Source organism: Acanthaster planci, linkage group LG04 (assembly GCF_054643075.1).
Source record: "Acanthaster planci isolate LZ-2023a linkage group LG04, COTS_SCS, whole genome shotgun sequence".
Classification (NCBI taxonomy): Eukaryota; Metazoa; Echinodermata; class Asteroidea; order Valvatida; family Acanthasteridae; genus Acanthaster; species Acanthaster planci.
The window spans coordinates 19561912-19578720 of record NC_141780.1 but is presented as its reverse complement, the minus strand read 5'-3'; the positions used below and the strand labels follow the sequence as shown (position 1 = coordinate 19578720).

Genomic DNA, 16809 nt, shown 5'->3' with positions numbered 1-16809 from the left:
TCCAGTCAGTTGCAGTCAGTATATGTGAAGATATCGACAATGACGTTGTCAATAATATTAAACCATCCTTTCAGCATCCTATCTAGTAAAGATAATATGTACGAATCAAACTCACTTTGAAGCACAAGTGGTGCCAATATGGGTGGCTGGCCTGGTAGTTGCGCTTGACACACGAAGATTCCCTCGTGTTCCTCCTCGACTCTGACTATAATCAGCATGCTCCCGCGGGGTACCTTGGCAATTATGACACCTTGTGTATATTCGCCTACATAAATTGAGGTGGAAACAAATGATTCACAGGTACATGAATTTCGTTTCTACTCAATCGATTCTGTTCTCAAGAACTCGTTTTCTATGAAAGAATGAACAAGGTACCATTCTTTTCACGATTGTAAAGAACTCCTCAAAATATGATTCCCTTTTGGTGCTGATGATTGGGCCTTTTCACTGATAATTCATAATTATGTACGCATGAAAATATGGACTTGACGTCAGAGGGCGTGAGTGACCCATTGAAAACTTACAGGGGTACGGTGCTAATTTCATGGTTATTTCCTCGAAATAGAACGCAACCTTGCTTCGAAAAAGATCGATTAAAGAAAACATTTCAATGCCGTTCCCCATACCTTCGGGCAGTTCCGCGTTTCCCCTGAACCACTTGACGACAGCATCGTCACGGTTGACACTGCACTCTTGCCTCACCGGATCCCCGAGTTGTACATCGGTCAAGTTGAAGGGCTTTTTGACAAACGCCAGCGCGCCATCCTGATCGGAGTGTTGATCAGTAACTGGATAGGTGGTCACTACTTCCGGGTCGTAATTTTCTGTACTCACTATAAGTGCTTCTAGTAACAGTTTCGGTCGAACGACTACAGAGTTTAAAGGCGGGAGTTAAATAATGCCATTTTAAAGGTGCAGACCAGATTCAACCAAAACCTCAGTGTTTCAGACTTTTCACTTTGCATATTTGACGTAATTAAAACCTGTTTTATTTACACCACGAGGGCTGCATACTAGACGAATTTCTTGCAGAAGCTGCACTTGTACTTTTTCGGCCCTTACGATGGCCAATAAGTTTGTTCATATTTTTACTCTATGGCCGCATGGCGCAGGGTGGGACAGGCCCGGACCCGGATGCATAAGCCGCAACATCAGGATAGGCAAGGTTCCCACTTGCCCGTTTGTAAACGCAAACTGCGGCCAATCAATACAACATTACCTGGTGGATTTTTACTATTCATTCGATACAGACTACAAAGTGATGAGCGCATATGCACGTTGGTGTCAAGTTGTGAAGTATGTGAAGGAAAAACATTATACGGATGGTATAATGACCAGCACGCCAAACCGGCTCGATATTTTGGGAGTCGAAATTTTGACCCTCCACATTCCCTTCCATTCCGTACATTTTTCAGTTAGGTCATATGAATATTATATGATACTTTTTAATGACTTCCCAGATATTGTCATTTCGTTGGATTGCTTTCTATAGCACAAAAGGGCATAATCCAGGACTATGAAATCCTTCAATAAAAAACCGCGGACAATGATTAACTGTGTAGTAAATTGATCCAGCGTGCTTTAAATAACAGTAATGAGCCAGCACCGTATAGAAAAATTTAATTGTTTATTCGGGTGAGACTTGAACCCACAACCTCCTTCTTACGCAGGCTGTATGAATAATGAGCTCCTTTAGACAAAGCCAAGAAACAACACTAAAGTGTATGTAAAGGCTGGCCATCACAAACAGTCAACTTCCACTGCAAAATACGAGAGGTTGCATATTTAAAGTTAATTCTCCTTGCAAAAATAATCCCTATAAACTTTCTTGCAACCCCCCCTCCCACCGATGGAAAAGAAGTTAATCACATTAAACATACCGTGACTCACAAATGAGGCATGGAACCCTCCTTTTTCACCGGTGGCATCGGAGACAAACTTGACTACCAGCACACCGGTGGTGGACTGGATTTCTCCTGGAAGGTCAGAGCCACAGAGCTTTGCTAGAGGTTCAGCATCTACGGGATATACAATGGCGAAAGAAGTATTTTAGAACTTTTCAATGCTTTGGTAACCTGAGGTAAATTTGACCAGAGAAAGTTAGCTCGCCCATTTGAGTTGCCGTCAAAAATGACGCATGAATGGAAATAAATTTGAAGGCAAAAGTGAAAAGGCACAGAAGCTGACAGAAAATGACGTTGAAATTTGTGCCCCTGTACATTTTCAATGGACCGCATAAGGGTTTGTTGCCTCGAATTGCCATTTGTGCGCATGCACACATGAATTAGAAGTTATTAGATTATATTAGTGCGACGTCACTGTGAACCAGAAAAGCAGCGCAAACCACAGAGATCATAAGCAGTGATGTCTACGAGTGTTTTCGAAAAGAGTGGATTCGGTTTGTTTAGACTTCGGTTTCACTGGTTCCAGTCAGAGCTTACCCATGTATTTCCAAACGCTGTTTGAAAAAGCCGGAACCAGCGAAACCAAAGTCTAAGCCGAATGCACTCATTTCGACAATGCTGGTACTATGATGCAAACGAGTAGATTACGTGCGCGTGTTGGTTCATGAGCTGGTTCTCGCACTAATGCTCTGTACACAGAGTTGTGCGCCTGACGTATTGACTTCGGTACTCTCGGTGCGTATGCACGCACTGCTGATCTAGTCTTTTTTTACTCTAGGTGGCCATAGACATCTTACAACTAGGCCGACACTATTCATTGGTAGGAATGTACCGTCTTTACTTGGGCTGGGGGCCTATTTGAAAGGATTCCACATCAACATTTCGCTTGACGAGGGGTTATTTCAGCGAGGCGTGGATTCGATGACATGACGTTGTGATCGACGACTAAACTATCAAATTACAAGACTTCATTCAAGCGCTGTATAATACGGGCGATTCACAATAGTGCGCCACCAAGAGTTTGCAACACGTTGGCCAATCATAACGCGCGAAAGTTGTCGACCCTTTCCAAACGCGCATTGGGTCGACAAATTTCGCGCATTGTGATTTGCCAACGCGTTGCAAACTCTTGGTGGCGCACTATTGTGAAACGGTCGTATTCTTACCAAACTGTGCTTTTGCAGTGAATAGGAGACTTGGGCCTATTATGCCAGCAAGACACGCTGGTTTCTTGCATTGCTATTGCTGTCGTCCAAAATGACGACTGGAATACCTGCTGAGATGCTGTCCTTTATCAGCACGTAATCAAAGACGCAGAAGTACGACTCCAGATCAAAAGAGTGAAACGTCAGAGTGATGCCATGTCGTGGTGGAGCATTGATCACAATGGTGCACTTGGCGTTGCTTGGATACGGATGAGGGTATCCAGGTGATGTGATGTTACCCTGACGAGCATTATGCCACTCTTGATGACAGCCTCAATCATGCCAATGACAAACAAAAAGGAGCATGGAGATGCAGTTTACTTTTTAATGTCTTTACTCTAATATCCCATTTTAATGTCCCTACTTCAATTTCAGCTTTCCCCGAGAAGAAAAAAAAACAAATTTACTTCATCCCATAGAGTCGCTGAAGAGGGCCTTATTTGGAATTAACTAGAAAAAAATTACTACTTTGAGGAAGGCCATATTCATTTAGGTCATATTCCAGAATGCTTTCATTCGTAAAAAACCAAACCTTTCTTGCAGGAACTTATGAACCTCCATTTTCAATGTAGACTTACATTTGTATATTTAACTACTTTAAAAGCTCAAAATGTATTTTAAAAGCGTAGTCAACAACAAGCAATGCCAATCAAACTAAACAATCCAACTTCCAAAGATCCCAAAGTTTACCAGTAACTTCAATGGTCTGACAAAGTCGGACGCCTTCAGTCTTCACGGCATTACCATACAACTCTATTGTATTTCCTGAGTGGACAGTGTCAACGTTTTTGTCGCCAGTGCCGCCAATGCAGCCGTAAGTCACATCTGACCATTCTCCAACGGTATCTTCAACATTCGTGATTTCGCGAAACTCGATCTCAAAACCTCTCCTCGTGTCCGACGAGTCGGTGTGAAATGTGATCAAGACAACTGACTGACTGGAAGTGAAGTCTGTCGGTAAATCCTGCCCACAGTAACGTGCAGCTTGAGGAAATGTACGATCGGGGCCATCGTAGATTGTCAGGTGATCATACCTATAGATAATACAAGGCAAAAACTGGTTAACGTACGTATACAAGTGAATTTTTTCAGCGCAAAAATGTTGCTGGGTCACAATGTTCAACAAAATCTCTGACGCACACTTAACAGTTCCATGAAATTTATTAAGCTAACGTCATTGTTGATAACCTTTGTTGTAAGCCTTAGATTTCTATGTGATAAGCTCAATGTGAACAGATGTTTTAGGCTATACTCCAAGAATGCATGGGACTATATTTACAATTTTCCGGGGCAAATAAGCATAAAAACCTCACCGGCAGCTCTGTATGTATTCCACATCGAATGAGACAAAACTGATGGCGATCCGGTTGCCAGGTGAAGTCGTTATCCTCCAATTGCAGTCTGCATTGTTCGGGTAATTGGAGGGAAACCCGGGGCTGGTGAAGGATGCAGTGTGTTGCCTAGCTGTGAGTTCATTCCAACAGTCTGGAAAGAAAAAGTTGGTGATCCTCTTTCATTCCCGCTGCCTATTAAGATTTCCTGGAGAAGGGCTATAGGCCTACAAAATCCAAGGCACATTACGGTGGCCGATGTTTCATGACTCACTTTAACAAACTCTCCAAGCCCAAGGCTTATATCTGTGCACAAATGTCGACAATCAAACATGATTTTTTTCTTAAGTATAGAGAAAAATCTTGTTTAGATTTACCCTTTTTGGGGTTTCTTTTTACAACTTATCTTGTAATCTGAGAAGCTGCATTGGAAGACCCTAGAAAAGATTAAAAAAGCTTACCATTTGTTTCACGTTTAAGAACATGTCTAACCATACCGATATCAGATGTTGTCAGAGATGCAAGACTCGCTAAAAGACAGCAATGAAATAATACCAGGAACATGATTTTATCAGTCATAATATGCGCACTCTAATGTTGTTCCCGCCGGCACCGATGTTTGGCCGACAACAAAGAAGTCCATATGCCAAGTACAGAAATCTGAACGCGATTGAAACCTTCCTGTCTGCCAAACAGCATGCAGTGAAAATGGCTTTTGGGAAGGAAGTTCGGAGGGCACGAAAGTTTGGAAACGTCCCTAACGGATATCGCTATTCTGCCCCTGTGCTAGGTTCCTGTTGTTCAGTCAGTGTCACAAAAGCAATGGCAAACTTGTATCTCTTCATGACATGATAATTCATGCCGCAGAGATCCAGCAAATGTGATTCTGCAGAACAGCTCAAACTTTCTCGTATCGTTCTACACCAGCACCACCACCAACAACCGCAAAAACATTCGCCGGAGTCAGTAGCAGCAAAGAAATTTCCCGATCAATCTGAAACTACGGAAGTGTATTTAGGACATAAGTAACAAGAAACTAATTTTTTACCTTACTTATTCGCCCGAGCGGAAAAGTAATCTGCCAAGGGGGAATACTAATCCACCGTGAAGAAATAGTGGATCCCTTTCTTGTTTTAGTCCTGTCCTAAATGTGCCTCCGTATGAAAAACTCACCCATCAAACAAAGAAAATGCTGGTGGCCTAGGCCTAACGTATGCATGGTATAAATATCCTTCCTTGTTTTTTGTCAAAACAAGCGAAGTCCACGAAATTAACTAGGGCTTGTGTATACTAACACTGACAGTAACCTTCACTTGTGTGCTACTATATCAATAGCGACAGCATGATTGAGGCATTGCATTGCATTGTAATAGTACGTGAGTGCCACACATGAGCTTAAGCATCGATGGCGGAGCTAAACTGCTTTTATTTGGTGCGTGAACACACTTTTATATTATGAATACTACCAAAACATAAGTATAAAATAAATGTATTTGATTAAAAGCCTTGCAAAATAGATTTTCCTAAAGTACAAAACTGTAGTCCCTAATATGTATCTCTGTATTGGATTTAACTTTTTTAACGTATTTATTTTAATTGCATGTCATGTATTTGGGGTTCATGTTATTGTGATTGATATGTTCATGATCAAAAGTGTGATAATCAAAGTGTGACTTTGCTGTTGGGTTTTTGTGCAGTGTTAGTGGTAATCGCTATCTGCTACGGGAAGGTTTTCGCGACCATCCGGAGGCACGTTAGAGTTGGCGCTCGTCAACAAAATCACTCTAAGCAGGACATCGCGATGTTGACACGCCTGCCGGTGGTTGCATCCCAAGGGCCTTGTGAACTACAAATTCCATCTGACGACGGGGCTGTGTCGACAATCAGCGCCCCAAAGTTAAGATCTCCAAACCTGGCTTCGAAGGGCAATGCAGTCAACCAAAACTAGACCTGTCAGGGTTCGTCACTGAGTGAAAACTTCTTGACTAAAGGCACCACATCGGAAACACCCTACTGCCAATTTGTTCAGTAGCGATTCTCCTTGCGTGTTTCAATTCATCATAGTTTGGCATATAACAGCTGCATGCTTCTTTATAAAATTTGTTCATGAAAAAGGTAAAATTCTAATATTAATTAAGTTTCAAATACTCAGCAATAGATGTGATATTTACATTAAATGTTAATAGTTGTAATTATTCGGACGAGCCTCTGCCTCCCTTTTTACTTTCATTTTCAGGTGTTATAATTATAACCAATTGGAAGCCTTAAAACGTTTCTAGTGTTGAAAAGTAGGACAAATGCTGTAGACCTGGCAAAAGAATATGTACCACTAGCTAAGCTTGTAATTGTTAGTTTGTTTTGCGCCCCTTAAAAAATCTGGCATTCCCTATGCCCCCCCCCAGACTGGCATTTAAACTGTATTTTGTGATGAAGTACAATCTGGCCAACTTCAACATTTTCTGCGTCTTGTGAGAAATATCGCCCTCTAGACAACGCCCACAAAAACCTCCAAAGCATAATGGTCTGGCGCAGATGCTGTGCTCTGTTGCTGCATCTTACTGTGCTCTACGTTTAAATCGACCAGGTATACATACAGTATGCCATAGAGCTATATATAAAATATATTAAAATATGTAAATTTTTATATATAGCTCTATGAGTAAACCAGATACGCAGTTCGGTCAAAAAGGTAACGCAAGCTCCTAGAATACGTTTTTTAGTCTCTATATCAAATACTCTTGTGATGAATTTTAAATAGTTATAATACCATTGTGGATAACTGTATTTTCAAGAATAGTTCTTGGGTGATAAGCTTCTCTGAACCCGAAAATGGTGTGACAAATTTTCAATGAATCGCTTGTTTTGCTTTGAGAGATGTTCTTGTGATAGATAATTGTTCTTGAAGTCCAGAACCGATTTTTTTTTCAAACGGACCAAAGACAGAAATGCCACGACTGAGTGTGTATCAGCTAATCCAAGAAGCGGTAGACCTGGCATGGCGACGCCCAATCAAGATCGGTACATCATTACGCAACATCGGCGCCGCAAAGCAGAAACTACGGAGCAGACGCAGGGGCCCTCCACGGGCGTTGCTAGACCATTTTGAATGGGGGGGTGCCACATGGAATTTGCCGACGGACCGTCACGCAAAACGAGTGTTACCCCCTTCCTTTCATCTTCATTCTCCGTTATTCGTTTTTTTAAAATTTGCCAGCAGGCCATGATTTTGCCCCCCTCTGCATGGCGACGCCCGTGGGTCCCTCACTGACGACAGATTGTCGTTGGCATAAGGTGGGCATGGTTCCGCGGATACCGTGACTGGGCAGAGAGAATGTGGAACCAACTGTAAATGGAAGAGCTCGAGTTTATGGTCGTCACGGTGAACGATTCCTCAACAGTAAGGCCGTAAAGCACGACAGATGGGGTGGTCCCAGCATCCCAGCAAATAACCGTACTGATCTGCTGGTCATCACTGGTATCCTCAATGCGCAGAGATACCGGGATATAAAATTTTGGAGTCAGTAGCGAAGTCATTTCTGAATGGACACCCAAAATAACCTTGTTTCAATATGTCGGTGCACAACCTCATACCGCCAGAGTGGTTACCCAGTATCTTGAAGACTGACACATTAAACTCCTTCCATTTGGTTACCAGTGTTAACCAAACGAAGGTTTGGTTAAAGATATAATGCCTGTGATTCGGTGAAAAATTATTTCCAATACTACAATTTTACATGGTATGCGGATTTCAGATTTGGTCCATTGCATTTTTGCATATTTTTGAGTCGGAATGTGGACATGTAGACTTCTTTAACCAAAAAAAAAGGCATCGAAATCAGCATTGTTATTTCCCTCATTATTGGGTGTTATAGATAAGTGCGGTTAAACTTAACATCGCAAAACTTGTCAACATGCGACTTTCCTCTTGTGCAGTTATTTCTCGACGACTTGTGCAGCCCCACAGCTACAACTTCGTATCACCTCCAATTTCTCATAGGCTCCCGACAGTTGTCTAGACCCGAAGCTCATTACCTTCTGCATACTGAATGTCATATTATTCGGTCGGCTGCCGGGTAGGTTTCTGCGCCGCAAGCGCAAGGTTCTCACTGATACGACCGCGATTAACGGACGACGACACTGTCTCTACAACTGACGAAATCTTTATTGAAGCTCTCCTCAATAAAATAGGGTTAACAGGCTGATTGGATGGTCTACGGGTAGACGGACCAATCTGATGGGTCGACAAACAGACAGACCGAAGGACGGACGGACCCCTGGATATGCTAACTTGGCATCTCTCCTACTACTGGCTACATCTGCCTCGACACAATTTAACACAGATGCCACTTGAGCCCATATGGCTACTGTGTAGACTCGAGTGTTGGGCTGTTGACCAGTGGTCTTCCTAAAAGTTTGATTTGCATATAAGCTTCCCCATTGGTCAAATCTTTGAAGGTTCATTGTGTAACTCTGCTACTCAGCAGGATCAGCGGATTTTCTTCCATGTTCCAACAACCTGCAACCTCCAGTTTGATGAATCTCCCAAACAATGAAAACTGACAATCTGTTTCTAAAAATACTTGGTCGGTACTGTGGGAAAGTTCCCCTAAAACAATGGACTGGGTTAGGAAGTGAGGTAAACATCATGACCTCCACCATTGCATACCACAGATAGTTCAATTTGGGTTGCATAAGGTTGGAAAATATCCCGGGAACGAGGGGAGCAGAATAAGAAATGCAAGATAACCCACACATAATCAATCATACATTTTTCCATTTCCTGACATGAATAATTCGTCGGTGTTCATAATTAACTTCCTCACTCATGAAATGCGAAGGGCGAGTAGTATTGTTCTGCTACCATGGTTACCCGTCCGTGCTACTCTTGGGAATTGGTGGCGGCAATGAAATAAGCCTCGATTAACCTTTACGCGCTTGGTAGCAGTGGGAATCGGTTTTCGAATGTTGGATCACACATTGAAAGCATTGCTTTGGGTCATTTGAGATTAAATTCCTATACTTCTGTAACCTGTTGATTGTGGTCTTTATTTTTCAATTCTGGCTTTTGCACTTGAATGCAAGACTTTACTAACGCCGCCAATTTGAAACAAATCAAGACAATGGAGAATATTCCATCATCGAATTTCACCGGCGAGCTTCAGAACGCCAGCGACAACCTCGACACTTTCCTGCCCATCACGGAACTGGTGATCAGCATTATTGTCGTGCTGGTCGGCGTGCCTGGTAACTGCCTTATCCTCCGTGTCTACTGGAATAAGATCCGTAAGGCCAGCACCGACATATTAATCATGGCGTTAGCTTGGGCCGATCTTTCTGTATGCGTACTCAGACTGTTTATTATTGTAGTTATACTCCTACTTTTGGCTAAAGTCGACGTCCAACAGGTCTATGACAAAAGCAGGCCGTTTCAACAAACTCTTATCTGTTTTTCGGTGATAATTACTACCATCATAGCAGTGGACCGCTACGACTGTATCTGCCGTCCACAGAGGCGACTTTTCACCTCTCGGCGGGCAAAGATAGCAGCTCTTGTTGCCATGGGACTGGCGATAATCGCTAGTGTACAAGAATTCTTGAATCGATTTGATGAATCCCATGAAGCGTCTTGTAAAAACACATCGGGCAATGTGACTTTGCTGTTGGGTTTTTGCGCAGTGTTAACGGTAATCGCTATCTGCTACGGGAAGGTTTTCGCGACCATCCGGAGGCACGTTAGAGTTGGCGCTCGTCAACAAAATCACTCTAAGCAGGACATCGCGATGTTGACACGCCCGCCGATGGTTGCATCCCAAGGGCCAAGTGAAGTACAAAGTACAGCTGACGACGGGGCTGTGTCGACAATCAGCGCCCCAAAGTTAAGATCTCCAAACCTGGCTTCGAAGGGCAATGCAGTCAACCGAAACTCAACCTGCCAGGGTCCGTCGCTGAGTGAAATCTTCTCGACTAAAGGCACCACATCGGAAACACCCCATTTGGCTGTGAGTGGGAACAGAATCTTCAACCAAGGGCCAGCTGAAGGTAGAGGCCACGCCCCTCAAAGGGTTGGTGCCGCATCCTTACAGCGTAAGACGACCAAGATGCTCTTCATCACCAGCGTGGTATTCCTGCTCACCTGGCTGTCATACATGGTCCGTGTCCTCTTACTGACGGTTGCTCCAAATTGTGGCTCAAGTATCGATCCGACAGTTTTGAAACTGAGTCTTGGATCATCTGCGATCTTTTACACCAACAACTCCGTCAACCCACTAATCTATGGACTTGCAAACAGTCGCTTCAGGAAAGAATGCAAGAAAGTGCTTAGTGAGAGCGCATGCGGTTTAAAGTTCTTTTAGAGAGTGGCAAAGCGAAGATTGGATATTCTGATTCTGTTTTGAAATGTTGGAATTTCACGCAATAGGAAAATTATAAGAGTATTGTTCAGAGACATTCTGAAACAGTTTCTCTTTTGAAAGACGGTCAGAAAGAACGGATGTCGGATGGGCGCAAGTCGCGCCTATTTTTTTAACAGGGAGGAGGATTTCTGAAGACAACTGTTTGTTCTTGCCGCGTTCATCCTCTCGAAGATCCAAATAACTACAAGTCTGATCTTTCTGTGCGCTTACTGAAATTGTTTACAATTGTGGTTATACTGTACTCCTACAGTTGGCTTAAGTCGAAGTCCAACAAGTCTATGACAAAAGCCAAGCGTTTGAACAAACTCTTATCTCTTTTTCTGTGATAGTCACTACTGTGATCGCAGTGGACCGCAACAACTGTGTCTGGCATTAACAGAGGTGGTTTTTAACTCCTAGGCGGGCGAAGTCAGCGACTCTTGTTTTGACTATCACTAATCATTAATGTCCTCAAATTTCTGGAAATATTCGCAGCGTTTCCATCTGCAGCGTCTTGCCAAAACATATCAAGTTTTGTTATTTTGATGATGGGTTTTTGCGCAGTGTTAACAGTAATCGCTATCTGGTACGGGAAGGTTTTCGTGACCATCGAAACATTGAGTTGGCGCTCGTCAACAAAATCACTCTGAGCAGGACATCGCGATGTTGACACCCCCGCCGGTGGTTGCGCCCCTCTAACGGTCGGTGCCGTATCCCTGCAGCGTAAGACAACCCGGATGGTCTTTGTTACAGGCGTGGTATTCCTGCTCACGTGGCTACCCCATTGGATCTATGTCGAATGTGTCGAATTGTGATCTGTTCGAATTATTTCGAACTGTGAGAGCATATTCTGTTGAAGCTCTACAAGGAACGATATTAAAAGCGAGGTGTGAACATTCAGGTTCTAGTTTTGAAAGGGTGAATTTATGAAGCACTAAGACCAGGAAAAGAAATGGTTTTTAACAGAGGTCAGATAGGGTTCAAGTCACGAACTTGCGAGGGAGTGACGTATCAGAGCCTGGGAAAATATACTCATATTTTATAAAGCCTTTTCTTCTAAAGTTAAGGAGTTTGTTTGTTTTTTCCAGCGTTTCAAGTTACATTAATGATAATGTACTATATCCGGTGACGATGTGTCCCATTGTGTTCAACAAAACACATAGCCTGTTTTTTTGGTCGTTACAACTACGGGGATGTTTTTAAAGATAAGACACCTAATCTGGAAAAGGACGAGTTCCCTTGGATAAAAAGTCACATATGTATTTATATTTAATTTCAGAAAAAGTGCCTCATGTCAACAAGTCGAATTTGTTTAAATCAAGTCTCAAGTAAAACGTGGCATGAATCGGCTACTTGACTTCGATTAGTGGATCACAGGGTACTCCTTCAAAGGAAACAACATGTAATCTAATACTTTAATTTAATATGAATCAAATCAAAATTTGCCAAGTTTGCACTCTGCATGCGCTCCCTACGCCAATCTGTATAATATGGTGTACTATTTACGACACACATTTCTCTCTCTCCCTAGCCTCCATCCAGACGACGCAACTACACGACGCGACGGCACGACGGCTCCCTTGCGTCGTACCGTCGGGTCGTACCATCGCCTTCTTACCTTACGTTTGTACACACACGACGCGTCGCATCCCGCGTTGCGTTGTGCCGTCGCCCGTCGCGTCGTGCTGTCTTGCTTCCTTGCCTTGTTGCACTTTTTCTGCCTAAACGTCGCCCCTTCCGTCGCCCGTCGTGTCGCACCGTCGTGCGTCGCATCGCGTCGTGTCGTGTCGTGTCGTGCATCGCGTCGCCTATTACGTTGCCTGAAGCACGACGCGACGCACGACGCGACGCACGACACGACGCGTCGTGTGATGTCGCCCTTTGCTTCAAGGTGTTTATAGGGGGGCACCTTTACTGTTTTCTTTCATTTCCTTCCCCCACCCGTGCTTGCACAGTATGCTATAAGTAGCAGGCCTTGATTTTGTTCTTTTTCGTACAACTTTCTAACTGTTTCATTAGGAGTGAGTTGTTGAAGAAAGCATTTTTTCCACGACCAATCAGCATTGTCTTCAGGAAATAAATAACATAAACGTCAGCCACAACAATGATTTAGCTTTTCCTGCTCTAATTCTGATCTTTCTAATAATTATTTGTAAATCCATTTTAACAAATAATACATCAAGTATTATTACATGTTTGCAAAAATGCAACATGGGATCTGACGAGAAATTATGCGCTTGGCCAAAAACAGTTGAAGAAAAGATACCGTCACAATGATTAGGGTCCACAGTGTTCTATTAAGAAACACGGACTAATATCATTGAAAGTGTGATGCTGATGAAGTTAACGAGGAAGACTGAATCGAAGGAAGAGTGAATACGGAATATTCTGAGCACGACACGACGCGTCGTGTGTGTACAAACATAATGACAAGAAGGCGACGGTGCGACCCGACAGCACGACGCAAGGGAGCCGTCGTGCCGTCGCGTCGTGTAGTTGCGTCGCCTGGAGGGAGGCCAGGGAGAGAGAGAAACGTGTGTCGTAAATAGTACACTATAGTATGATGATGACACACAGCAAGAGCACGGGGCAGCGATAACCGCCTCCCTCCCGGTGTCATTGTCACCGCGCACCAAGCTTAGCTACCGGGTCTGGGAGCTGAAACCTTTCTGGTCCGTTTCTTTTGGTACACTACTGCCAATTGGTTCAGTAACGATTCTACTTGCGTGTTTCAATTCATCATAGTTTGGCATTTAACAACTGCATGCTCCCTTTATAAACTTTGTACATGAAAAAGGTAAAATTCTGTTTGGAATCGACGTGTTTGATGCTACATGGTAATTTATAAACGTATTAGTTTTAGTTAAGTTTCAAATACTCAGCAATAGATGTGATATTTACATTAAATGTTGGTACTTGTAATTATTCGGACGAGCGTCTGCCTCCCTTTTAACTTTCATTTTCAGGTGTTATAATTACAACCATTTGGAAGCCTTAAAACGTTTCTAGTGTTGAGAAATAGCACAAATGCTGTAGACCTGGCAAAAGAATATGCACTATCGGCTAAGCTTGTACTTTGTCAATAATAGTTTAACTAAGGTATAGTTGTTTGCACAAAATAAAACTTATCATAAGAATTATATAAATTGTACGTGTTTCCCAGATCGTCATAGCGTAAAGATTCCTTTGTTCTTGTTAGACCAGACATCGTTACAGGTGATCGTAGTCTAGCCCCTGTTAGTGTTGCGCTGATAGTAGGCGTTTACATCCAAAATGATTTGAAATGAAAAACACATGTTATGGGCATTGAGAAACGTGCCAACGACAAACTATAAATGCTTCGTCTTAGCTTTTGTAGAGTCATGATGTACCCATGAGGATTTATTGACTGGATATGTCGGGTATATTAGTATGGAGGACGAAAAGTGTCCATCTGCTTTTCTGCAATCAGAACAGTAGAAAAGCAGAATTTACGTCTTTGTAACATGCAATTTTTGACGTTTCTACTTTTCTGCTACCTCAAAAGCAGAATGATCATTTTATTGTAATGCATTTTTCCCGTTTTCTGCTACTACAAAGTAGTTTTACTTTTCCTCTTTTTGATGGCGGCCGAAAAGTGGCCATCTGTTTTTTCCCTGTCAAACAAGCAGGAAAGTGGATTGAACGTTTTGACGACAACCGTTAATTCAACTTTTCGACTTTTATGATATCGGAAAAGCAGATACCGGTGGCCGAAAAGTGGCCATCTGCTTTTCTGTCCTCAATGGGCATTGAATGAGGTCACGGACCTGTAGGTTACCACCATTTCCGTTCGGGGGGGGCAGAGATTGCGAGTCTAGATTTTAATATATACGTCCGTGGCCAGAGGGCGCTAGTCACTAGGCGCGGTGCGAAGTTACAGATGGCGCTCTGTCCAGTAACAAGGACAGAAAAATAGTGGTTAAGCAAGTGTGGCACTTAGGCTCCGTCTTGCGCATAGGATGGCGATTGGTTAACGGAAGTCCCTGCTGGTCACATGTAACGCGCGCGCGCAGGCGTAGTTTCAGAAGTGGCCGGCTCGCGAAGCTATAAAAGGGGTACGCAGGCCAAGTTTAGAGGTTTGGTCGTCCTGAGTCTAGTCAATTTAAGGGCCAATCCTGAGATTAGGGTCGGGAATCCTATGCAAAGCTTAAAGTCACCTAGCCTAGTGTGACCGTGCCAAAGTTCCGAAGGTTTGGTTAAAGCTATAATGCCTGTGATTCGGTGAAAAATTATTTCCAATACTACAATTTTACATGGTATGCGGATTTCAGATTTGGTCCACTGCATTTTGCATATTTTTGAGTCGGAATGTGGACATGTAGACTTCTTTAACCAAAAAAAAGGGATATCGAAATCAGCATCGTTATTTCCCTCATGATTGGGTGTTATAGATAAGTGCGGTTAAATTTAACATCGGAAAACTTGTCCACATGCGACTTTCCTCTTGTGCAGTTATTTCCCGACGACTTGTGCGGCCTCACAGCTACAACTTCGTATCACCTCCAATTTCTCATAGGCTCCCGAAATTTGTCTAGACCCGAAGCTCATTACCTTCTGTATACTGAATAATTCGTCCGTTTGCGTAATTAAATTCCTCGCTCATTAAATGCAAAGGGCGAGTAGTATTGTTCTGCTACCATGGTTACCTGTCCGTGCTACTCTTGAGAATTGGTAGCGGCAATGAAATAAGCCTTGATTAACCTTTACGAGCTTGGTAGCAGTGGGAATCGGTTTTCGAATGTTGGATCACACATTGAAAGCATTGCTAACGTGGATCATTTGAGATTAAACTCGTATACATCTGTAACCTGTTGATTGTGGTCTTTATTTTTCAATTCTGGCTTTTGCACTTGAATGTAAGACTTTACTAACGCCGCCAATTTGAAACAAATCAAGACAATGGAAAATATTCCATCATCGAATTTCACCGGCGAGCTTCAGAACGCCAGCGACAACCTCGACACTTTCCTGCCCATCACGGAACTGGTGATCAGCATTATTGTCGTGCTGGTCGGCGTGCCTGGTAACTGTCTTATCCTCCGTGTCTACTGGATTAAAATCCGTAGGACCAGCACCCACATCTTGATCATGGCCTTAGCCTGGGCCGATCTTTCTGTCTGCGTACTCAGATTGTTTACAATTGTAGTTATACTCCTGCTTTTGGCTAAAGTCGAAGTCCAACAGGTCTATGACAAAAGCAGGCCGTTTCAATTAACTGTTGTCTCTGTTTCTGTGGCAATTACTACGGTGATCGCAGCAGACCGCTACGATTGTGTCTGCCGTCATCCACATCGGCGTTTTTTTACCCCTTGGCGGGCTAAGATGGCGGCTTTTGTTTTCGCGGGACTAGCAATGATCATTAATGTGCCCGAATTCTTGGAAAAATTGTCTGCGACACAATTTGCAGCGTCTTGTCAACATATATCCAATGATGTTATTTCGATGTTGAGTTTTGGGGCAGCTTTGATGGTAATCGCTATCTGCTACGGGAAGGTTTTCGCGACCATCCGGAGGCACGTCAGAGTTGGTATCGGACAACAGGATGATTCTAGGCGGGACATCGCAATGCTGACACGCCCAACGGCGGCAGTTTCCCAAGGGCATAGTGAATTACAAATTCCAGCTGACGACGGAGTTGTGCCGGCAATCAGCGCCCTAAACTTAACATCTCCAAAACTGGCTGCGAAGGGCGATGCAGTCAACCGAAACTCAACCGGTCAGGGTCCCTCACATGGACGGGATCTCTTGACCAAAGGCACTGCATTAGAGAGATGCCGATTTGGTGCAACTGGAAACAAAAGCCTTGACCGAGGAGTTGAAGCGCACGCCCCTCAAAGGGTTGGTGCCGCTTCTCTGCAGCGTAAGACGACCAGGATGTTATTCATCACCAGTGTGGTATTCCTGCTCATGTGGCTGCCATTTTGGATTTTTATCGTCTTGGAAATGGCTTCGAATT

General features: G+C 43.4%; 2 protein-coding genes across 2 annotated transcripts; one reads left to right on the top strand and one right to left on the bottom strand.

The window, feature by feature from the left end:
- Nucleotides 1-5: 5 nt before the first annotated feature.
- On the bottom strand, nt 6-5394 carry LOC110986473 (tolloid-like protein 1). The gene is made up of 7 exons (XM_087135561.1): nt 4902-5394; nt 4423-4594; nt 3800-4143; nt 3178-3381; nt 1881-2018; nt 627-869; nt 6-265 (listed from the first exon to the last, which is right to left on the bottom strand). The coding sequence occupies exons 1-7, from the start codon at nt 5017-5019 to the stop codon at nt 6-8; spliced, it is 1479 nt and encodes a 492-aa protein (XP_086991687.1). The 5' UTR covers nt 5020-5394.
- Nucleotides 5395-9417: 4023 nt separating this feature from the next.
- LOC147799466 (uncharacterized) lies at nt 9418-12238 on the top strand. Its single transcript, XM_087136016.1, has one exon. The coding sequence runs from the start codon at nt 9516-9518 to the stop codon at nt 10791-10793; it is 1278 nt and encodes a 425-aa protein (XP_086992142.1). The 5' UTR covers nt 9418-9515; the 3' UTR covers nt 10794-12238.
- Nucleotides 12239-16809: the final 4571 nt, after the last annotated feature.

Excerpts from the sequence above, each read along its gene's own strand:
- LOC147799466 (XM_087136016.1), top strand. The coding sequence starts at position 9,516 with ATGCAAGACTTTACTAACGCCGCCAATTTGAAACAAATCAAGACAATG.
- LOC110986473 (XM_087135561.1), bottom strand. The coding sequence starts at position 5,019 with ATGACTGATAAAATCATGTTCCTGGTATTATTTCATTGCTGTCTTTTA. Across the intron at positions 4,595-4,901 it reads TCTTAAACGTGAAACAAATG|ACTGTTGGAATGAACTCACA; the intron begins GTAAGCTTTTTT and ends TTTTCTTTCCAG. Across the intron at positions 870-1,880 it reads TGCCTCATTTGTGAGTCACG|TCGTTCGACCGAAACTGTTA; the intron begins GTATGTTTAATG and ends TAAACTCTGTAG.